This window comes from Lytechinus pictus, chromosome 18, assembly GCF_037042905.1.
Source record: "Lytechinus pictus isolate F3 Inbred chromosome 18, Lp3.0, whole genome shotgun sequence".
Taxonomy (NCBI): Eukaryota; Metazoa; Echinodermata; class Echinoidea; order Temnopleuroida; family Toxopneustidae; genus Lytechinus; species Lytechinus pictus.
This window is the reverse complement of record NC_087262.1, coordinates 15,514,172-15,535,465: the sequence shown is the minus strand read 5'-3', so window position 1 is coordinate 15,535,465 and position 21,294 is coordinate 15,514,172. Positions and strand designations below refer to the sequence as shown.

Sequence of the window (21,294 nt, the reverse complement as noted above, 5' to 3'; positions counted from 1 at the left end):
ATTATGATATATACTATTTTGAAATTTCAATAAGAATTGTTTTCATTATTAAAGAAGAAAATCAATTCATACATATTTATATAGTTAACCAATATGACCAGTATCTGGAAAAATGTTTCATTATTTGGTTTTCATTATGAAATGCATCATTTTGTAATGATTATGGAAATTGGTGCATTTTTGGCATTCAACTCTCCTAACCTGTTCATCAACCCCCCCCCCCATCTACTTGCTCTATATTGTCCAGTCTTTTTTGTCTACCTATCTCTCTCCCTCTCCATGCTCACTCTCTCTCTGTCAATGTATTATAAAGCCCCCCCCCCCCCTCCCAATCACAGGCTCACTCTTCCTATATCTCATCGCTCTATCCGTTCATACTGTTATTCCTTGGGCCGTTTCATAAAGCTGATCTTAAAGTTAAGAGCGACTTTAATAAGAACGACTGGTGATCCTGTCTTGCGGTAAATGATGTTCACCATTAAACGTTCATTGGTGATTATCTAGCACGTTAGAAAAGTTCACTAGTCGTTAGAAAGGTTCACTAGTCGCTCTTAACTAACTAACTTACAGCTTTATGAAACACCCGCCAGCTCCCCCTCCCACTATGTATCTGTCATCCTTTATCTCCACTATATACATGATATACCCCTTGTGAGAGTCGTCATTCTCTCATTCATAATGACAATGATAAGGGTGCTGCTGATAATGTGGTGGTGGTTATGACGATGATGAGTGTTGATGTTGAGGATGATGATGAGAGTTGATGTTGAGGATGATGATGATGATGAGTGTTGATGTTGAGGATGATGATGATGAGTGTTGATGTTGAGGATGATGATGAGTGTTGATGAGTGTTGAGGATGAGGAGGATGATGAGAGTTGATGTAGAGGATGATGATGATGAGTGTTGATGTTCAGGATGATGATGATGATGAGTGTTGAGGATGAGGATGATGAGTGTTGATGTTGAGGATGTTGATGATGATGAGTGTTGATGTTGAGGATGATGATGAGAGTTGATGTTGAGGATGATGATGAGTGTTGATGTTGATGATGATGAGTGTTGATGTTGAGGATGATGATGATGATGAGTGTTGATGTTGAGGATGATGAGGGTGAGGATGATCATGATAAAAAGTGGTAAGACGGTATAAGATACACTATAAAGTTTTCCTTCAGCTCCTCATCACACAAATTCACTGAAATCGTAGTTCACACTGGAAACAACAAAAATGCGATGCAGAATTAAATCACGTTTCAAATGCATTCAAATGTATTTTCCTTAAAATCCACATGAACATCAATATACCTGGCAAGTTTAAACAAAGTAATTAGAAAAATAAGGCAGCGAAAGATAAGTCAACTAAGACCTTCGATTCAAATCCATCCACCAATATTACAAAATAGTCATTTATATTAATTACATTATATACAAAATACATTCCCGTGTATTAGGCATTAATATACAATCAGGAAACCATAGGACGAAAGTAAAGAGATAATATGGCATTTCGTAAAATAAGACAATATCAAACTTCGCCTTTTTTCATTAAGGTAGCTAGCAGAATAATACCTTCAGAAACGTTATGTTAATTGCGTAAATTCAAGGCCTACAAAAATAATTGATGAAAAACCAGTTTCCATTTTAAAGATATTACAGTTTTATATCAAAAGAACGTAGAATGCAAGGTGTTTGGTATACAGTTTCTTCTGACATCAAATAAAGAGTCTTCAAAAATGCGTCCAGCTTGACCGAGAAAGTTCATTTCAAGATCGAATACTTCTAACGACCCAGAGCAGATCCGACTGGATGACACGTTCGCCTGGTCACAGTTCGCCTGCAGGTGTCGCACTTCACCTGACAGCACCAAACGAAGTTGCAGTTGCAGCTTGATGTGATGACGACCTCAGTCTTGCGGATCTCCATGCCACAGCTCCTACACAGTCTGCTGCAGCTCTGCTTCACCCAGCGAAACGACGACGGCGATTCCTTGTTGAACGACGACGACGAGACTTCGACGTCCTCACGCACCATGCACTCTCTGCCGGCGGTACCGCTGATGCCGATGGTCAGGTTGGCGCGGCAGTAGTCGGGGGACTGGTCCAGGAAGACGAGGTCACGGCGGTTGAGGGACGCGGTCATGACGGTTCGGGGGAAGCGGTCATCTGCTGCGCGGTTGCCGTCGATGAGTTTCCCGCTGACGAAGTCGACGCGTACGGCCTTGAAGTACTTTCGCTTAATCTCGTCACCGATGACTCGGAAGTTGGCGACGTGGTTCCAACAGGTTTGAAGAGAGCAAGATCCGGAGACACCATGACACTTACAAGTTCGCTGAAGGGTTTGCTTCACAGCCTGTTGATCGAAAACAAGAAAAGGAAACATAATCAGCATAAGATATAACATTGATTAGAATTTAGAAAAGGGTTAAAAGTCGTTGTCATTTTTATACCATTAATTGCCATAACAGGTTGAATATGTTTGTTTCAAAGAAAAATAGTAATGCCTTTGTAAATAAAATATTTGCTATGGTTCTGTATAGAGAAAAAAATATTTATTTATCTTCTAAATGAATGTCGATGTACCAAAAATGTTAATCTGGGCCGGGGGCAATACGTCCAGAACATCATTCTGTATGAATATGAAATTATCGTTGGAATTTTTGAATGTTTGATAAATAAAGCTTGCAAAAGAGAACAAAATTATCCTTTTCTAAAAAAATAACTTGATCATTTTGCTTAATGATCAAGGCGAACTCCATAAAGATCTCAATTGTCAAACAAACATTAAGAGGTTAATTTGTCGAAAATTACCTTTCGGCCAGCTTCGTTGTTGTGCATGTTCATGACGGTGACGGCGCCCTCCGACTTTTCAGCATCGTCCATGATGTCCTCTGCCATTCGTTCGCCGAATCTTACGTTGTCACTGCAGCCGCCCCATGTCCAACCTTCACCGCCTAAATATGACAAGGAAATAAAAAAAAATAATACTCTAGTTAATATAAAGACAAAAACATTTAAAAAGAATTCAAATTCGCTAAATTATAACGACTAAATAAGATGCAGAAATTTTAATTCAATTGGGAGAATTCCCTCATTCCATTCACTTTTCCATTCTTCATTTCATTTCCATGTAGGTCCATAATCTACTCGATCTAAAGATTTTAAAAACAGCACTGAAGAGAAAATGTGGACAATGTATATGCCACTTAATGATATATAATGATGATATACAAATTATGTAGAAAACCGTGACCATCAATGTTTAATGCGTATAAAAATTAGACCATCTAAGAATAGATTTAGCTATGCTATAGCAAAACAAAGAGGGATTGAAAATCGGCATGACTGGTATTCTTCTTTGACAAATCAATTCAATGGTACTGCACACGTGTGTGGTTGAAATTGAAATACCATTCCTAACTTCCTTATATAAATGTTTTAGTGAAATCGTAAGATAAGAAAAAATGCAAACTAAACAAACAGTCATGCACATACCTGTATCTCCGTTCCGTCTGTGGTCACAGCCACAGTCGTCAAACGCTCCCTGACTGCAGTTCTTCGTCAGCGAGTACATGACCCCAGCAGACGCGATAGCTTGGACGAACGACATCTCACGATTAGCTAAAAAGGACGGAACGATTTCGTTAGTACATCCGAAAAGAATTTTTTTTTACATCAATAGGACAGATTTACATTGTTAATCCATAAAATATCTTGAATATTTTTATATGGTCAACACATATTCATAAAAAATATATGACAGAAAACCAAACGAAAATGTAATTTACTTTACATTTTATTACAAAGACTTAAGTCCAAATCCTTCAGAATAACCTATGAATAACTAAAACAATTATTGACTAGGATCATTTGATTTGGTCGAGGTAAGTAAACAACCCATTCGCTTTAGAGGGGACATCTGTTATACAGTACCGGTACAGTATATTCCTTGATGGTGATGTCTGAAGAAGATGGACGCTCCATGCCAATGAATCTAATTATCCGCAGTATATATTTCAGAATCTGCTCGAATTGGCAAATGAAATGCTTTAACAAATAAATGATAATGAATACATACCTTGTGTATTAGTGAAGACGGATGCCTCCGGGCAGTTCCACTTGTCCCATTTGAACTGGAACTGGCATTCCTGTACTGCGTTCTGGATACCCGCCGATACACTATCGATATATGTGATGTGCCTCTGGAAAAGAAAACGAGAAAGAGAAAAACATCGGTTAGCCATCTTATAATGAAAATTAATTATAAATTCAATTAGAGCTCAATAATGAAGTTAAACAAATACGCAAAGGAATCAACTACTATTTCCTACTTTATTGTTCTTGGCAACGTATGTAAATATCTAATAACTCGAATAAAAGATCAAATCAAATCTTAACAACTTAATATTAAGTCATGATTATGAAAATATACAAATTGGATTTTTGTGGGATATAATGTTTGTCAGTTTGTACGTCATGATATCGTATATATTTTACAATGATATACATCAATGATAGACATCAGACAGACAATTTCTTTCTTGGAGGATTAAATGAAATCCCGGCAACTAGAGACATTTATAACTGTACTTTTGAGAAGATTTAAGCCCATCAAGTACATTAATGCTCTTCGAGCATCTCGAATTAAATTATTTCAAGCGGAACATAATACGAATAGACATCGATACAGGAGTATGGGAATTCTAATTCGGAATGTGAAATATTTTCAATCTTAGACTTATCCGTCTGATCCACGCCTACATTATTCCATATGCCCCCATTTTATTAAGTACCACAAAATCACCTCATCTGTCTCTCATGTGGGTATTAACAGGTTTAATATAGCAACTGTGTCAATTTTTAAGTTGTATAAGTCCATTAAGCTACCTAGCAGAAGCATCAATGTGCTTAAAAACTGTAATATCAAGTGTTGTCACAATACGCTTCATCAAGACCCATTTTGGTGCCATAACAAAATACTTTCTGATTTGTTAGATTTCCCACTACTTTATGACTTAAGATCGCAGAATAGTAGCATTTCATTGAATCGCATTGGGAGGAACCCCCACTTGGAATTTCATATCACAGTGTTAAACACAAACGCTACACAAAGCAGCTTTTTCCCACGTGTAATTTCGTGACGAAAAGAAAAGCTCCATCTTCTAACCACGATTTCGTCGCCATTCGAAACAAACCAGAGGATTTAAGAGACCTTAATGGAATCTCTATTGATTTCCTAAACTATTCCCTTTGTGCTTTGGAAGATTACGACGTGCTGGATAGGAGGGCAAAAAGAGGGTTCACAGGGGTGCGTGAAAGGGGGTGAAATAGAAGATAGCTTTTAAAAGCGTAAACCTCTTAACACAAGCCGGCTAATCGCGCGGACAACACGGTAGCCAAAAAAGCAAAATGTCTTTAAGAGTCACCGACTAATTAAAGTTGAGGGCAATGACAGTTGTGGTTTGATTATATACTCGTATTCTAAAGCACCATTACGGTTTTTAATTAAGAGGGGATGGTAAATTCGGGAGGGGGTGATACGTGCTTGAACAGGTTATCCTGGTATATTGCTCTTTTGAAAGCCATGACGTCATCATGACCATGAGGAAGGGAAATAAACACTGATAGGAAATCGTTCTTCCGCAAAAGAAATCGCAATGGGTATCCCAAAAACTCTTAGCAATGAATTTACTAGATCGAAGAAATATTCCAAAGAACGAAGGGGTAAAATTTATAAGGAATCGAGGGATAATAACAAGAATATTAAGAAATAGAGGGGTAGTATTAAGGAATAGAGAGATAACATTCAAAGGAAAGGATGTGTAATATTAAGGAACCTAATCTCACCTTCGATCCTGCCAAAAGAACGTTGCTTGCTGGTGACCTACAAAATGATAAGGTGATAAAAAAAATAGATTAGACTGATGCGAAATACAACATTCGCTACCCTTCCCGTACTCGATTTGATAATTAATGTTAAAACTTAACATAGCCCCCACAAATTGAATAAACAATGTTTAAGGTATAGCCATAATATCAGAAAGAGACTTATTTCCACCTAACCCTAAAGTACAGAGTGTCAGAGATGACTGTATCATACGCGAATGTGATGATATTAAAACCCATACTATCTGAAACAACACACATACATATTATTACAGCGAAAACATATACGATTATGCATCATGGATTGCAATAATTATGAAAATTATCTAACAAGTTAGTTTGGTTTAAAAAGAAAAAAATATGGAGGAATACATCCAAAGGGGACGTCTCAATGTCATTGCTAAAGTTTGTTACAAAAACAATATTCATTCTGTAAACGCATATCTTTTAGTATCCCCCACACATAAAGTTTAAACGTTACTGTTGAAATCGTATAATTTTGAAAAAAATTTAAGCTTTCAAGTAGAATCAAATAAAATCAACGAAGTTTTTATGAAGGGAAACTTACCAGATGATTGCTTGGAAGACGGGCACGTTGACGAGGAGGAGAACGATCAGCAGAAGATGACGAACGAACATCGCAGCGATATCCATGATATCCAAATTACTCCAAAATAAAAATCAAGTCTGAAGTCACAAATATGTCAGGCTCAGTTGTTATAGAAGTAAATATAATGTAACTAAAACCACGATAAGGATGAGATGATGTTTATAGGCGTAGTGTATCAATGACAATCTCCCGCTGTGGAGCTCTCAAAAGTTAAGAGGTGATCAGACACTAAGTTGTTGACGATTCGAACTTCGCAAAGGTAATGAAGTTTTTCAGGAGATGTAGCTCATCTTTATTACCACGACACACCTTTTGACTGTCTCCTCATTAAAAAGAGCATAAATGATACCTTTACATGATAGCTTGGTGACGGCCTGCCATTGGTGCGGCGAGCATGACAAGGCTTGAGTGGGCCAATGAGAAAGCAGCTTATGTTCGGGTGAATAGAGCCGTGAGATGATCAAAGCAATGGGCGCATCGCTATTGTTTTGGCGGGTAAATTGGGGGGTACTTTTGTCCGCATCGTCTGCTCTTTGCAAGGACTCGCTCTCGTGTGCAATAGAAGAATAGATCGCCCACCGAGCTTTCAATTTACAGGAACAAAGGGGGGATTTTAGGCTTTTTTAAAGTTTGGGTAGCGTTTCTTTAAACTTCCTTTTTTTGAGCAGGGAATCTAAAGTGACCTCGGGGCGATAGCTTGTTTGAAAAGGAAACAAAAAGATGACGAACCAGAAGATCAAGCATTTAGACAGATATTCAATCACTTAATAGTTTAAGATTAAAGATTAAACTCGGAATGGAGCTCTGTGAATAGAGATGGAGAAAGACTTGCACACAGTTAAAAGATTTTGAATGTACGATTAAGAGCTTTCTAAGTATCTAATACCTCCGTTTTCTTTCATACTAAATGGAAAACTTTTTTGTCCGATGAGAAAACATTCTTGACAAATTACCGTTTTATAAGAAGGGTAATTTGTTGATAAATCTTTCTTGTAGGGGCTGTCTTTTCGATCTTGAGAAAGATTGTGGTCTTTGCGTGACAGATAGAGTTTGGGCAAGGTACTTTTATGTATAATGAAGGGAAATAATTATGCTGATATTATATTCGACCAAACCATCATGTCATCCGATTTTATTTGTTTTCGAGGGCAAAGTGGATCGGTAAATGAACATCATCGATAAATAATAATTACTATAGACCTACAAATTTATAACAAAAATATCACACGTGTGATATATTTGCCCTTTACGAATATCAAACATTATAAACATATCATTATGAACTTGAATTTAATAGACAAATGAGAATTCAATTTGGAATAAAGTATCTTACTGGTTAAATGATGGCATATAGCCCGTTGACCTCTTTGGAACAACCCTCGAATAAAAATAAAAATCAATAACAAATAACAATCTATCTATTTCAGGTCTTGGGATTTATACGAGGTATATATTTTGTTCATGTCATTCTTAAAACAGATGGTTCTTTCTTGTCATACTTTGATTTTCAACATGTATTTGGAAAAACAAACAAATTTTCTATCTTATTACCGTCTTTGTAGTGCAATTATGTCTGGTTATCTTAAATATTCACATGAAATTACTAAATTTATTGATCCTATCCCAACCTTTTACTTTTGAGGCTTTATGCCTTGTTATGAAAACACATTTTTGGTTGCTCACAATCATGATTAATCTTTTTTTTTTAGTATGAAGTGAAAGAATGTAAGCAGGGGCGTAGAGATGACGGGCTTGGGGCTAAAAAAATCGCGACCAAGAAAAAAAAAGAGAAAAGGAAAGACAAATAAAAGGAGAGGGGTAAATTATGATACTATTTTCTGAATAATTGTTATGTCAAAATCTATCACAGAATTCGATGATTTTTAATTTTTTGTAATAATTCTTTTTTTTGCTCGCTCTCACGCAAATTTTAATAAATTTTACTCGATACGCCATATCTAGCCCCCTCAAAATGTTTGGCTCATTATACGCCACTATATGTAAGGCTTTTGCAAGCTGTCAAAATAAAATATGTTAGGCCCTCGAGATGAAACTTTGGGGTGTTTTTTGTTTGACTTCTTTTCAAGCAACAATGGATGTAGGCATGAGATGGTTTCAAATTAACATTTTTAACAAAGTTATGTATATGAAGGATTCTCCCTTGAAATATACAGAGCAAATATGAAATGTACTTTGTGTGTCGATAATGATGAAACAATACATTTTGCTTTGGTAATCATTCTTAGGTATGGTTTGGATTTTTGTAGCACAAATAATAATGTTCTAACTGTATCATGATGATAGTAAGAAAAAAAAAAGATTTAGCCAAATTGGAAAAAGGGTAACCTTCATTTAACACAATGTCCGCATTAAAACGAAATGTAATATATTCATATAACAAATATAAATGAAATAAATCAAGAAATAAATGGTTTCATTTCAAAAAAGTTTTTTTCTGTTGGCAATGATTGTGCCACCTTTGCAAACAAAATTATTATACCGATCTTTACTTTTTAAGATATATTTTTTTAATGTCTTATTTCATTTTTTTCTTGCCCAAATGACTTTGGCGATCTTAGCAGAGGAAGAACACAGGAGAGAGAGGTGACCATTTATCAGTTGTATATTAGTCAGTTTCACTATTTTATGCATGTTAAAGGAGTTATATATATATAACTCGTTTTTTCACTGTTTTGCCTGAAAAATTTGTATATGTTTAAAACTCTGTGGGAGGGGTTGATTTTTTTTCAAATATGACTCGAAGCCTTGATAACCAGTATTACAAATATTCTCTAAAATATCTTCAAACCACTCTATTGGGTGGGGGAATAAATCACTGCCGGTATAATATGAAAATCGAAATATATCGAGGATAGATGATTATCGTGTCATCATATATTTGTGCCAAACATGCCCAAGGTGGATAGGGGCGAGCGTCCATATTTTTTTCAAGAAGTGAAAAAAAAAAAAAAAACGGAGAATGAAAGATCCGAGTCATGTTTTTCTAATTTTTTGACAAATAGTCTTTAACAGCTTTAGAATTTCATGATTTTGTAAGATGTATATATAGATTAGTTTTCTCACTTCATATAGTCTCTTTAATTATAGGTTTAATGTATTTCAATATCAAATTCTGAAAGTTAGGAAATGTTTGATTTTAAATGAAACTATTCAACTAACATGCCAATTAATGTCGGGAAAAAAGTATGGGGTGTCATTGACACACGCGGCCTGTCAACTTGGCAAGTTTACCTGTAATAATGAATAAAGACATAGATCATAGCATCTTATCTGCCAAATTAGCGTGTTTTAGAGTATGAATCATCCCCAGCTAAAAGCAACAGCTGGTTGAAGTTCAAGCTAGCTTGCATTGAAGACAGCAGGTAGATGAATAGACAATAAAAGCGACAATAGACCCATCGCATCCGTTTGATGTCGTGTATAGCCGAAAATAAGGGGCCCTTTTTGATGAGGAGACCGCACCAATAGCGAAGCGAGCTGCAAATAGCTGGGAATTTGAATAGGCGCCATTCATAAAGTGGGCAAAAGAAAGACTGGGAAACGCCCCTATGAGAAGTTCAATGCATAACGTGTAGGCACACGTCTTCACTAAGAAAATAAATCATGAACGCTAAATAGAAATCGAAATTTTGGGGTCGATAAACTTCGCTATATACAATTTGAATATAAGTCACACTCTACCAAACAAATAGGTGTTGTGTTTTTATGTTTTATTGGTGAGAAAGACTTCCAGTCTTGATATGCAATGAAATGCCAACTTTCTAAAATATTTCTACTTAATGAAGTTAATTGTTACGTCACTCTCTCTATTTTTTTTTAAACAATGCATGGTGTAGGCCTATTACCCACAAAGAGGGACGAATGTTACCCGAGTCTGTCTTCTTATTAGCTCCTCTTTTCCATCGACATCCATTATGCTATTCCTATAATAAATAACAACTTAAACCAAAAAAAAATTGGTCTTGTATTAGACTTAAAAAAAAACTTTTTCATAATAATATTTGTAAAAAATTACATGCATATACGTACTGGTTATTGATGTCTTTGCTAAATCAAATTATATTATTTTATGCAAGCATTATTTTGTGAATATTGTTATGAGAAATAAAAACTTCTTCTAAATTTTCAATTTCAATTTCAATTTATTTCATTCTCAACAGAACAAAGTAAAGTGGTCGAAATAATTACAATGAACTTATACATACAATGTTTATTGAGTCATGTACAATATGATATATTTTTCTATACTAAGTAAAACAAAACAAAGTATTATATATCAGCGAAATCTGAAATCTGAAAATCTTTGACCTAAAAATAATTTGCCTTTTGCACCCGACATCAGAAAGCAACCCGTACTTTTAAACTAGAAAATGTTTTCTTTTAAATCTTTCTGTGAGTTTTCAAGAAAATCGTGAAAACTCGAATCTGGCAAGGACGCATTATAATTTTTAAATAATATATATATGTGTTTGGTGGAATTTAACATTTGCATCCGAAATATAAGTACTTGAATGAAGCACGAATGGCGTATTTTTTTTTTAGTTCGCATTTTAATTTGCAGTGATAGTGGGATGATATTCGTTTAGAAATTGATTAAATTGGTTAGAAGAAATCATTATTTTATCAAAAGAAGATAAATAAATAGGATCCTAATTTTTCACCAGTCCCAAATAAATCGGAAAGGTGAGTGAATCATGCATGTTGGATACATTTGAGAACAAATTCACTGTTACAGTGAATTTGTTTTAAAATGTATCATACATAAACTAAAAGTTGCACAATGAAAAATATTACAATTATTACTATTACTACAATGTAAAACGCTGTTTAAAACTTAAAGCACGTAGTTTAAGCTCGTCACTCTGACAACTGTTTAAACTTTTTAAACAACATGTTTAAAAAGTTTAAACAACTTGTTGTTAGAGTGACAGGCTTAAACAACATGCTTTTTTTCTGTGTAAAAGTGAAGCATAAGAAATGAATGGAATATTATATTCAACAAAGGATAATCAGGTTGTATTCTCAATGGGAGGGAGATTAAAGAAGTGATTCTGGATAGCTTTGAGGATAGGAAATTTATCGTCCGATCTCGATAATGTTTTTTTTTTTCTTTCTTTGAAATGACACTTTAAGCACTTATCCTGCAAATTTAGGGAAAGCTTCAGAAAGCTTGCTAATGATTATATCTTGAAATTTTGGCCCATATTCCTTATAATTGAGAAAGGGTTGTATCCCAAAACGAAAATAAGACGCAGTTATTTTGTATTTTGGTCGGAATCCCGACCGAAACCTTAAAAAAAGTATTTTATTTTTACAATGATGTTTATGTACATGTATATGCATTTTTATACAGTGTACACCGATCTTGTCATCCTGCTAAAATATGTTTAAAGAAAATTACAATAAAATCATTATACGACCATCATGACTATTTCTGACCACCTCTGGTCATTATCGTCTTTGAAATTCGAATTGGTATTATCGTATACCAATTGCATTATTTCATAACTTTTAAACATCAATAAATAAAGTCAATCACCTTAGTTGAGTAGTCTAACTGAAAATGACGAGGAGCAATTATGACAGTAAAAATCGTAGGTCCATTAATGCCGGTATCATAAATTGAGAATTAGCTTCTCACATTGCATTCTTGAATCAGTAATATGACAAGATAATGTAATTTGTAATATGTAGATATTAACAAAATAATATTAAGTAGAACAATTTAAAGCCCCTTTCACAATTGACGTACGACCACTTGCGACCTTTTGGTCGTGCGACAGGCTGCAACAGGCATCAATCGCCAGTCATCTCATAATATCGCACATAGGCTTTCACAGTTGCAACAGCTGTCGTACAACAAAAACAACCAGTAAAACCCGTTGCACGAGTAAGTCGATTATGATCCTATTGTGCTCGTGCGATCACATGCGAGTGTTGCACGAGGGATTGCGAGGGGAACGGTCGCACACAACGGTAGTGCAATGTTGTAAGCCGTTGCGATCGGTCTTGCAACAGTCTTATGGCACATCATATTATCGCACCCAGTCGCAAGACAGGTCTCTGTACATGTAGGTCGCTAGCACATGTGCAAGTGTTGTACGACCTCCAGTCGAGTAAATGCGACTACTTAGTTGTGCCACCTCTCGCACCAAGTCGTGCAACGTTGAACAACACTCCCACGATGATCGCCCGACCGATGGTATGACCCCGGATACGAGCTGATGCGAGTGAATCGGTCGTATTTGATCGCGTTCGGATTTTGAACATGTTCAAAGTTCAGATGTGACCAGTCACGACCACCTCGAGTTCGTGCGACCGTCTACAACGACTGCGAGTGCTCGCAAGTCACCAAGAGATCGATCGTGCAACAGCAGAAAAAAACTGTTGCAGGCGGTCGTAAACTGGTCGGATGTCAATTGTGAAAGGGGCTGTACGGTCGCATACATGCGAATGCAACGGTAGTGGAATGTTGTAAGCCGTAATTTCGATCGGTCTTGCAACAGTCTTATATTATCGCAACCAGTCGCAAGACTGGTCTCTGTAGGTATCTAGCGCATGTGCAAGTGTTGTACGACCTCCAGTCGACTAAATGCGACTATACGTAGTTGTGTCACCTCTCGCACCAAGTCGTACAACGTTGAACAACACTCACACGATGATCGCCCGACCGATGGTACGACCTGATGCGAGTAAACCAATCGTATTTGATCGCGTTTGGATTTTGAACATGTTCAGATTCAGATGCGACCAGTCACGACCACCTCCGACCACCTCAAATTCGTGCGTTCGTCTACAACCACTGCGAGTGCTCGCAAGACACCAAGAGATCGATCGTGCAACAACAAGAAAAATCTGTTGCAGGCGGTCGTAAACAGGTCGTACGTCAATTGTGAAAGGGGCTTAATTCAAAACTCTTGTATAACCCAATTTCCACCTTCCCATGTTGTTTTAATGGCAATTGGATAACTTTAACTTATGTGTATGTAAAGAAATATAATTATGAGTTTGCAATTTCAAGGAAGATTTGACGCATGCTTTTTTTGTATTGCAGGCCCCTCTTTCAGATAACGATTTAAAATTTGTATGAAGTAGACCTTTTTTTTTAATAATGACATTTTGTTGAAAATCACATAGAAAAAAAGATCGATGATATCATTAATAGTATAGCACTTTGAAGCATTTTTAAATTGATTTTTTTAAAGAAACGTACAATTAAGAAAGAGAAAAGAAACTTTTACCTTTAAAAAAGAAATTGAAATTTAGCTTTGACATTAATAAAGGATCTAAGGGAAAGGGAAAAAGAAATGTATAATTTGCTACTTATTTTGCAATTGTTTCTCTGAGTTTTGTATGTGAAAATATTTTTTATAAAAATAAATGCCCCTGCTACCAGTGAAAGAAAAAAAAATCTTATTTGAGTATAACTAAAAATGAACATGACATGACGAGGAGCTATAACCGTAAAAATCGTATAGGTCTATTATTAATGCCGGTATAACATTAGATTCTTAGATTGCTCAAAAATACATTCCTTAATCATTTAGGTATAGTGTATGATTGGTTAATAATGATAATAATAACAATAATATTTCATTTGTAACATCTATATATCAACTAATAATGCTCGTGTGTCGATTTCTGTGTCTTTCCATTTCACTAAAATGTTCTATGTGCCATGCATCCGGCGTCCTACTACGGAAATTACCCATTATTATGAGCTTTTTAAAGCTTGAAACCAGGGTTAGCCATCTATTCATGTGTCTCAATAAAGCTTTATTATTTTGATTAAGAGAGTATTTGGTGCAAAGCTGTAAAAAGCCCTTTTGTTCTTTGAGTCTATTGTAAAGCCCGCATGCGTCATACCATTGTAAAAATAGAGCACAGCCATTGGTCAGATACTGATGAGCCATTGTGACGACATCAAAGCGTGCAGCATCCGGATGTTGATCGAAAGTTTTTTTTCAAACTTTTGTTACACTGTATTACTTTGATAACTTTGGTTCCAAGGCGCAAGCCGGACCTCGCTTAATTGCCCAAACTGTATTGGTCATAAGTGGCTGATATTATTTTGATAGGGCGTATAATAATATAATTATCCGTCTCTTTGATAACAATTTAACTATCCTAACAACACCAAAATTATTATGGTAGCTTGCGAGAATATTAAAAATACATTATTTCAGAGAATGAAACGTTTCCAAAAAAGAGTGATTTGTTAACGGGAAGGGTTTAGTGTTTGTTTGTCTATCTTATTTTGTATTTGGTTTGAAAAAAAGTTAAAAAGAAAAAGAAAGAAAGAAAGAAAGAAAGAAAGAAAAATATATTCTATCGTTATTATTTTTTTATTGTACATATAGCGAGTAGCATGTAATCATGTAAGAAGAAGAAATCACGGGGGAGTATACTTCAAATACGGGAGAGTAAAGATTGAGGAAAAGGATAGAAAGGAGCAAATTAAACGAAAAGAAAAAGGGGGGAAAGGTCACGAGTTGGCGGTCGTCAAGATGAAAGGTTTCTCTGTAGATTTTCATCCACAGGTGTTTTAAGAAAATTACTTTATATCGCTTATAGTCATCAATGTTGTTATCATTTTCTTCAAGTTCCGTAAAGGTAATTTGATTTACACATTACGATTTTCGTTTTAAGTGATACGCTGTAATTTCTTTATTGTTGAAATAAGACAAGATATATACATATGACAAATATAATATGATATACATTATTTGTTTAATATTTGAATAGAAAATAAAAAACTTATAAAAAAAAATATTCATGCTATATATATATATATATATATATTCAAATCCATGTATGATCAAGCACACATAAGAAAAATCCTATTCGATGTTTTTTTCAGATAACTGTTCTGAAATGAGGGTCAGTATGTCTAGTCTAAATGAGAAAAACCTTTGCAATAATCAGTATAATGTTTTGAGGACATGTGAATGTATTCCATATCTTGAATATTATTAGATATACCGAAATTAAATATACACATTCAATCATGTATTACCTTACTTGTTTAACTAACGTCTATTAAAATGTCATGTCACATTATAACAAATAATTTATGTTAGACAGTTCGATAATTGGTTCTAAAGCAAGAACCCGCATCAACGTCATTATAAGAGCTGGTAAAAAGCTACGAAACAAACAGAACAAAAAGCAACAGTTGAGGGGAGGGGGCTGTACGACATGCAAAAAAATAATACAATTGGCGAGTTAATGGTAAAATTTACATTTAGTACATTGTTTCTGGATAAAAAAATGTGTGTGTGTGAGGGAGGGTCCGGTTCCGCGGCCCCGATGTAAATAATCATGTGTAAATGACACATGCAATTTAAATCATTAATCTTTATCTCCTGTAATTACCGCTACCACGTACACGTACACCATCATCATCTTCATCATCATCATCACATCATTATCATCTTTACCATCATCATCCTTTTTATCATCATCATCATCATTATCATCACCATCATCATCATAACATCATCATCACCATCATCATCTCCATCATCATCATCTTCATCATCACCACCAACATCATCATCATCGTCATTATCATCATCACCATCATCTTCATCATCATAATCACCATCATCATCATCACCACCACCACCACCATCATCACCACCATCATCATCATCATCATCATCATCATCATCATCATCATCATCATCATCATCACCACCACCACCATCATCACCACCATCATCATCATCATCATCTTCATCATCATCATCATCATAATCACCATCATCATCATCATCATCATCACCACCACCACCATCATCACCACGTACATCATCACCACCACCATCATCATCATCTCCATCATCATAATCACCATCACCATCATCATCATCATCATCATAATCACATATCATCATTATCATCACCATCATCATCATCGTCATAACCACCACCGTGAAGCCATAGACCATTGTTGCATATAAATTGTATTGGTATCTTAAAAACCATGATAACTACATTAAGGATTGGCTTCTCGCATTGCTTAAAACATGCTTGGATCAGTTTTATAATAAATATTGAATTTGTAACACTTGGATATTTTGGTTCGTTTGTCGATTTCTGTATCTTCCAACTTCACTAAAATGTCCCATGTACCATCCAATGTCATATACTACGGAAATCGCCCATTATTATAAGCTTTTTAAAGTTTGAAACCAGGGTTATGCCATTTATCATGTATTTTCATGAAGCTATATTCTTTTGACTAAGATAGTATTTGGTGCAAAACTTTAAAAAGCCACTCCTCTTTCTGCTAATTGTCTTTAGTCAGCTGCATCTGACCGGTTCTTTGAGTAACCGGTCCATTGTAATCCGAATGCGTTATACAATAGTATGAATAGAGCGGATCCATCATCGTCATCATCATCACCATTATGACCACCATCACCACCTCCTCCACCACCATCATCACCACTACCATCATCATCATCGTCAGTTCGCCACCATCATCACCCTTATTAACATCATCATCACCATCATCATCATCACCACCACCACATATCACCACCATCGCCACAATCACCACCAACATCATCTCCATAACCACCATGATCATCATCATCATCATTATCATCATCACATCATCATTATCATCATCATCATCAGTTTATTGACTATTGATTTTACATGATATAGTTTAGGTGAACTAAAATGATAAATTATTCAAACTAATTGTTCTGTCATAATGTTCTATTTCTCAAACCAATAATTGGGTAAGTCAATTTTTGTTAGTACCCGATTTTTTTCATCTTGAAATTACTTATTTTTGCTAATTATTTTGTCTCATATGCCACATTGCTCGCAACTTGTGTCTGTTTAGATTATTCTACGCAACACAATTGGGCAAAAGCCACACTCTGTGTAATATGTATTTATACAGGATCGAGATGAAAAACAATGTAAACCGATCTTGTCATCCTACTTAAGTATTAAAAAAATACATCAAAAGAAAACATTTAAAGATTCGGCTATTTTTGACAACCCCTTTTTTAATTATCGTCTTTGAAATTCAAATTTATATTATCGTATTATTATTCGCATTATCGTATTCAACGTTTTTATACTACTTCATAGCTTTTGAACATCAATAAATAAATTCAATAATTTTAGTTGTGTAATCTAACTAAAAAATGAGTATGATGATAATGTCAGGAGGAGCTATATCCGAGAAGCCATAGACCATTGTTGCATATAAAATATCTTAAAAACCATGATAACTACATTAAGGACTGGCTTCTCGCATTGCTTAAAACATGCTTGGATCAGTCTTATAATAAATAATATTGAATTTGTAACACTTGGATATTTTGGTTTTTTTGTCGATTTCTGTATCTTCCAATTTCACTAAAATGTCCCATATGTACCATCCTGTGTCATATACTACGGAAATCGCCCATTATTATAAGCTTTTTAAAGTTTGAAACCAGGGTTATGCCATTCATTCATGTGTTTTCATGAAGCTATATTCTTTTGATTTAAGAGAGTATTTGGTGCAAAACTTTAAAAAGCCACTCCTCTTTCTGCTAATTGTTTTTAGTCAGCTGAGAGTCATCTGACCGGTTCTTTGAGTAACCGGTACATTGTGATCCGAATGCGTCATACAATAGTATGAATAGAGCGCATCCATAATTATAATTGATGAGCCATTGTGACGACATCAAAGCGTGCAGCATCCGGACGTTCTTTCAGAAGTTTTTTTCTTCGACAAGCATATTTAAAGAAAATGAATCAATATCATCAATAGTCACCATCGAAATGCCGGTGAAATAAAATACACACAATGAAAACTCCTAGATATATTGACGTTTTCCTTTTTAGAAATTATGGTCTCATTACTGTTAATTAATTCGTCTGGTCTGAATTAACGAAACCATTACAGTAAAGCATATCAGTCAATGCTTCGTGAACATCTGATATATTCCATATCTTGAATATTTTCTTATATCAATATACTGAAATAAAATATATGCATTGAATTATGTTTTACTTTCTTTCTTTTTAAGTTTCTTTAAAATAATATGTAGCATAACTTGTATTTTATATACGACGTACAGTCCGATAATTGGTTGTAAACGTGAAATTCACATCGCCATTATTTAAGAGCTGGTAAAAGAAAAAAAATCAAACAAAAAAGCAACAAAAAAATAATCAAACAAAAAAAATTGAGAGAAAATCCATCAAAGGCACTGACAGGAGTCGGGATTTTTAAATCTATTTCAATTTAAGTTTAAATTTCTGCCAGCATTGTTAAAAGATATTTCATATTATATGGATATTTTGAGCTGCTCTCTCATTATGTCGCGCATTGTGGTAAACCCTTTTAAGATTACTCCTATTTCTTGATATCAAGATAAATCAATTCTTGGTATTAAAAATTTGGACGGTAAATTTAACATTTTGTACACGCATGGTAACTGAAAAAGTATGTTGAGGCACCCCACGGTTCTGTGGCCCCTGGTGGGTGTTTCATAAAGCTTTTCGTAAGTTAAGAGCGACTTTAAGGACAACGGATTATCCTTTCTGATGGTATATTTATTGGCGATGGTTTAGCGAGAAAGAGAGGATCACCAGTCATTCTTAATGTAGCTCTTAACTTACGAACAGCTTTAAGAAATGGCCCCTTCATGTCATAAATCATGGGGAATTGTCATGTGCAATTTAAAACATTAACATTTAGCTCCATGCACCGATAAATCATTGCAATGATCAAGTGATTACCACCACTACCACCATCATCATAATCGTCATCACTATGATCACCACCATAATCATCATTATATCATCATGATGCTCATTATCGTCACCATCATCATCACGGCCAACACCATCATCATCACCACCACCACCACCGCCACCATCGTCATCATCATCATCATCATCACCACCACCACCACCGCCACCATCGTCATCATCATCGTCATCATCATCGTCATCACTAACACCACCATCGTCACCACTATCACCATTATCATCACCATCACCACCCTCGTCACCATCACCACCAACATCATCTCCATCATCACCACCGCCATCACCATTATCATCATAACCACCGTCATATTACCATCATCACTACCACCACCATCACCTTTATGATCACCACCACCACCATCACCACCAACATCTTCTCCATCACCACCACCATCATCACCACAATCACCATTATGACCGCCATCGGCATGATCATCATCGTCACCATCATCACCACCACCACCATCATCATCAGCAGCAGCAGCAGCAGCAGCAGCAGCATCATCATCACCACCTCCTCTACCACCACAACCATCACCACATCATCACCACCACCGGTCACCACCATCATTACCATCACCTCTACTATCATCATCATCATCGTCACCACCACCATCACCCAGATTACCATCATCATCATCGCATTGCTTAAAACATCATTGGATCTGTTTTATAATAAATAATATTGAATTTGTAACACTTGGATATTTTTGTTCGTTTCAGTGTCGATTTCTGTATCTTCCCATTTCACTAAAAATGTCCCATGTACCATCCGGTGTCCTATACTACGGAAATCGCCCATTATAGCTTTTTAAAGTTAGCTATTTAAAACCAGGGTTATGCCATTTATTCATGTGTTTTTATAAAGCTCTATTATTTTGATTAAGAGATATTTGATGCAAAACTTTAAAAAGCCACTCCTCTTTCTTGTAATTGTTTTTAGTCATCTGACCGGTTCTTTGAGTAACCGGTCCATTGTGATCCGAATGCGACATACAAAAGTATGAATAGAGCGCATCCATTATTATTATTGATGAGCCATTGTGACGACATCAAAGCGTGCAGCATCCGGACGTTCTTTCAGAAGTTTTTTTCTTCGTCAAGCATGTTTAAAGAAAATGAATCAATATCATCAATAGTCACCATCGAAATGCAGGTGAAATAAAGCACACACAATGCAAAAGTCCTAGAGATACATTGATGTTTTCCTTTTTAGAAATCATGGTCTCATTACTGTTAATTAATGCGTCTGGTCTGAATTAACGAAATCATTAAAAAAAAAAGCATATTACTCAATGCTTCGTGAATATTTGATATATTCCATATCTTGCATTTTTTCTTATATCAATATACCGAAATAAAATATATGCATTAAATTATGTTTTACTTTCCTTTTTTTGAGTAAGACGTTTAAGTTTCTTTTAAAATAATATGTAACATAACTTGTACTTTATATACGACAGTCAGTAAATTGGCGTGAAATTCACATCAACGCCATTATAAGAGCTGGTAAAGCAAAAACAAATTAATCAAACAAAAACATTGAGAGAAAATCCATCAAAGCCACAAGAGTAGGGATTTTAAAATCCATTTCCATTTAAGTTTAAATTTCTGTCAGCAATGTTTAAAGATATTTCATATTATGTGTCGCGCATTATGGTAAACCCTTTTAAAATTACTCCTATTTCTTGATATTAAGAATTGATTTCTTGATATCAAGAAATCAATTCTTGGTATGAAAAAAATTGTACGGTGAATTTAACATTTTGTACACGCATGGTAACTGAAAAAGTATGTAGGGGCACCCAACGGTTCTGCGGCCCCTGATGTAAAAAATCATGGGGAATCGTCATGCGCAACTTAAAACATTAACATTTAGCTCCATGCACCGATAAATCATTGCAATGATCATGTAATAACCACCACTACCACCACCATAATCGACATCACTATGACCACCATCATCATATCATGATGATCATTAT

General features: G+C 35.3%; 1 protein-coding gene across 1 annotated transcript; it reads right to left on the bottom strand.

The window, feature by feature from the left end:
- Positions 1–1,250: 1,250 nt before the first annotated feature.
- Positions 1,251–8,265, bottom strand: LOC129282012 (protein Wnt-8b-like). The gene is made up of 6 exons (XM_054917943.2): positions 6,455–8,265; positions 5,848–5,884; positions 4,079–4,202; positions 3,496–3,621; positions 2,812–2,954; positions 1,251–2,353 (listed from the first exon to the last, which is right to left on the bottom strand). The coding sequence occupies exons 1-6, from the start codon at positions 6,538–6,540 to the stop codon at positions 1,784–1,786; spliced, it is 1,086 nt and encodes a 361-aa protein (XP_054773918.1). The 5' UTR covers positions 6,541–8,265; the 3' UTR covers positions 1,251–1,783.
- Positions 8,266–21,294: the final 13,029 nt, after the last annotated feature.

Coding starts and splice junctions, on each gene's coding strand:
- LOC129282012 (XM_054917943.2), bottom strand. CDS start 6,540: ATGGATATCGCTGCGATGTTCGTTCGTCATCTTCTGCTGATCGTTCTC. Junction 4,203..5,847: donor TTCTTTTGGCAGGATCGAAG/GTGAGATTAGGT, acceptor TTTCTTTTCCAG/AGGCACATCACATATATCGA. Junction 3,622..4,078: donor CGTCTTCACTAATACACAAG/GTATGTATTCAT, acceptor CGTCCTTTTTAG/CTAATCGTGAGATGTCGTTC.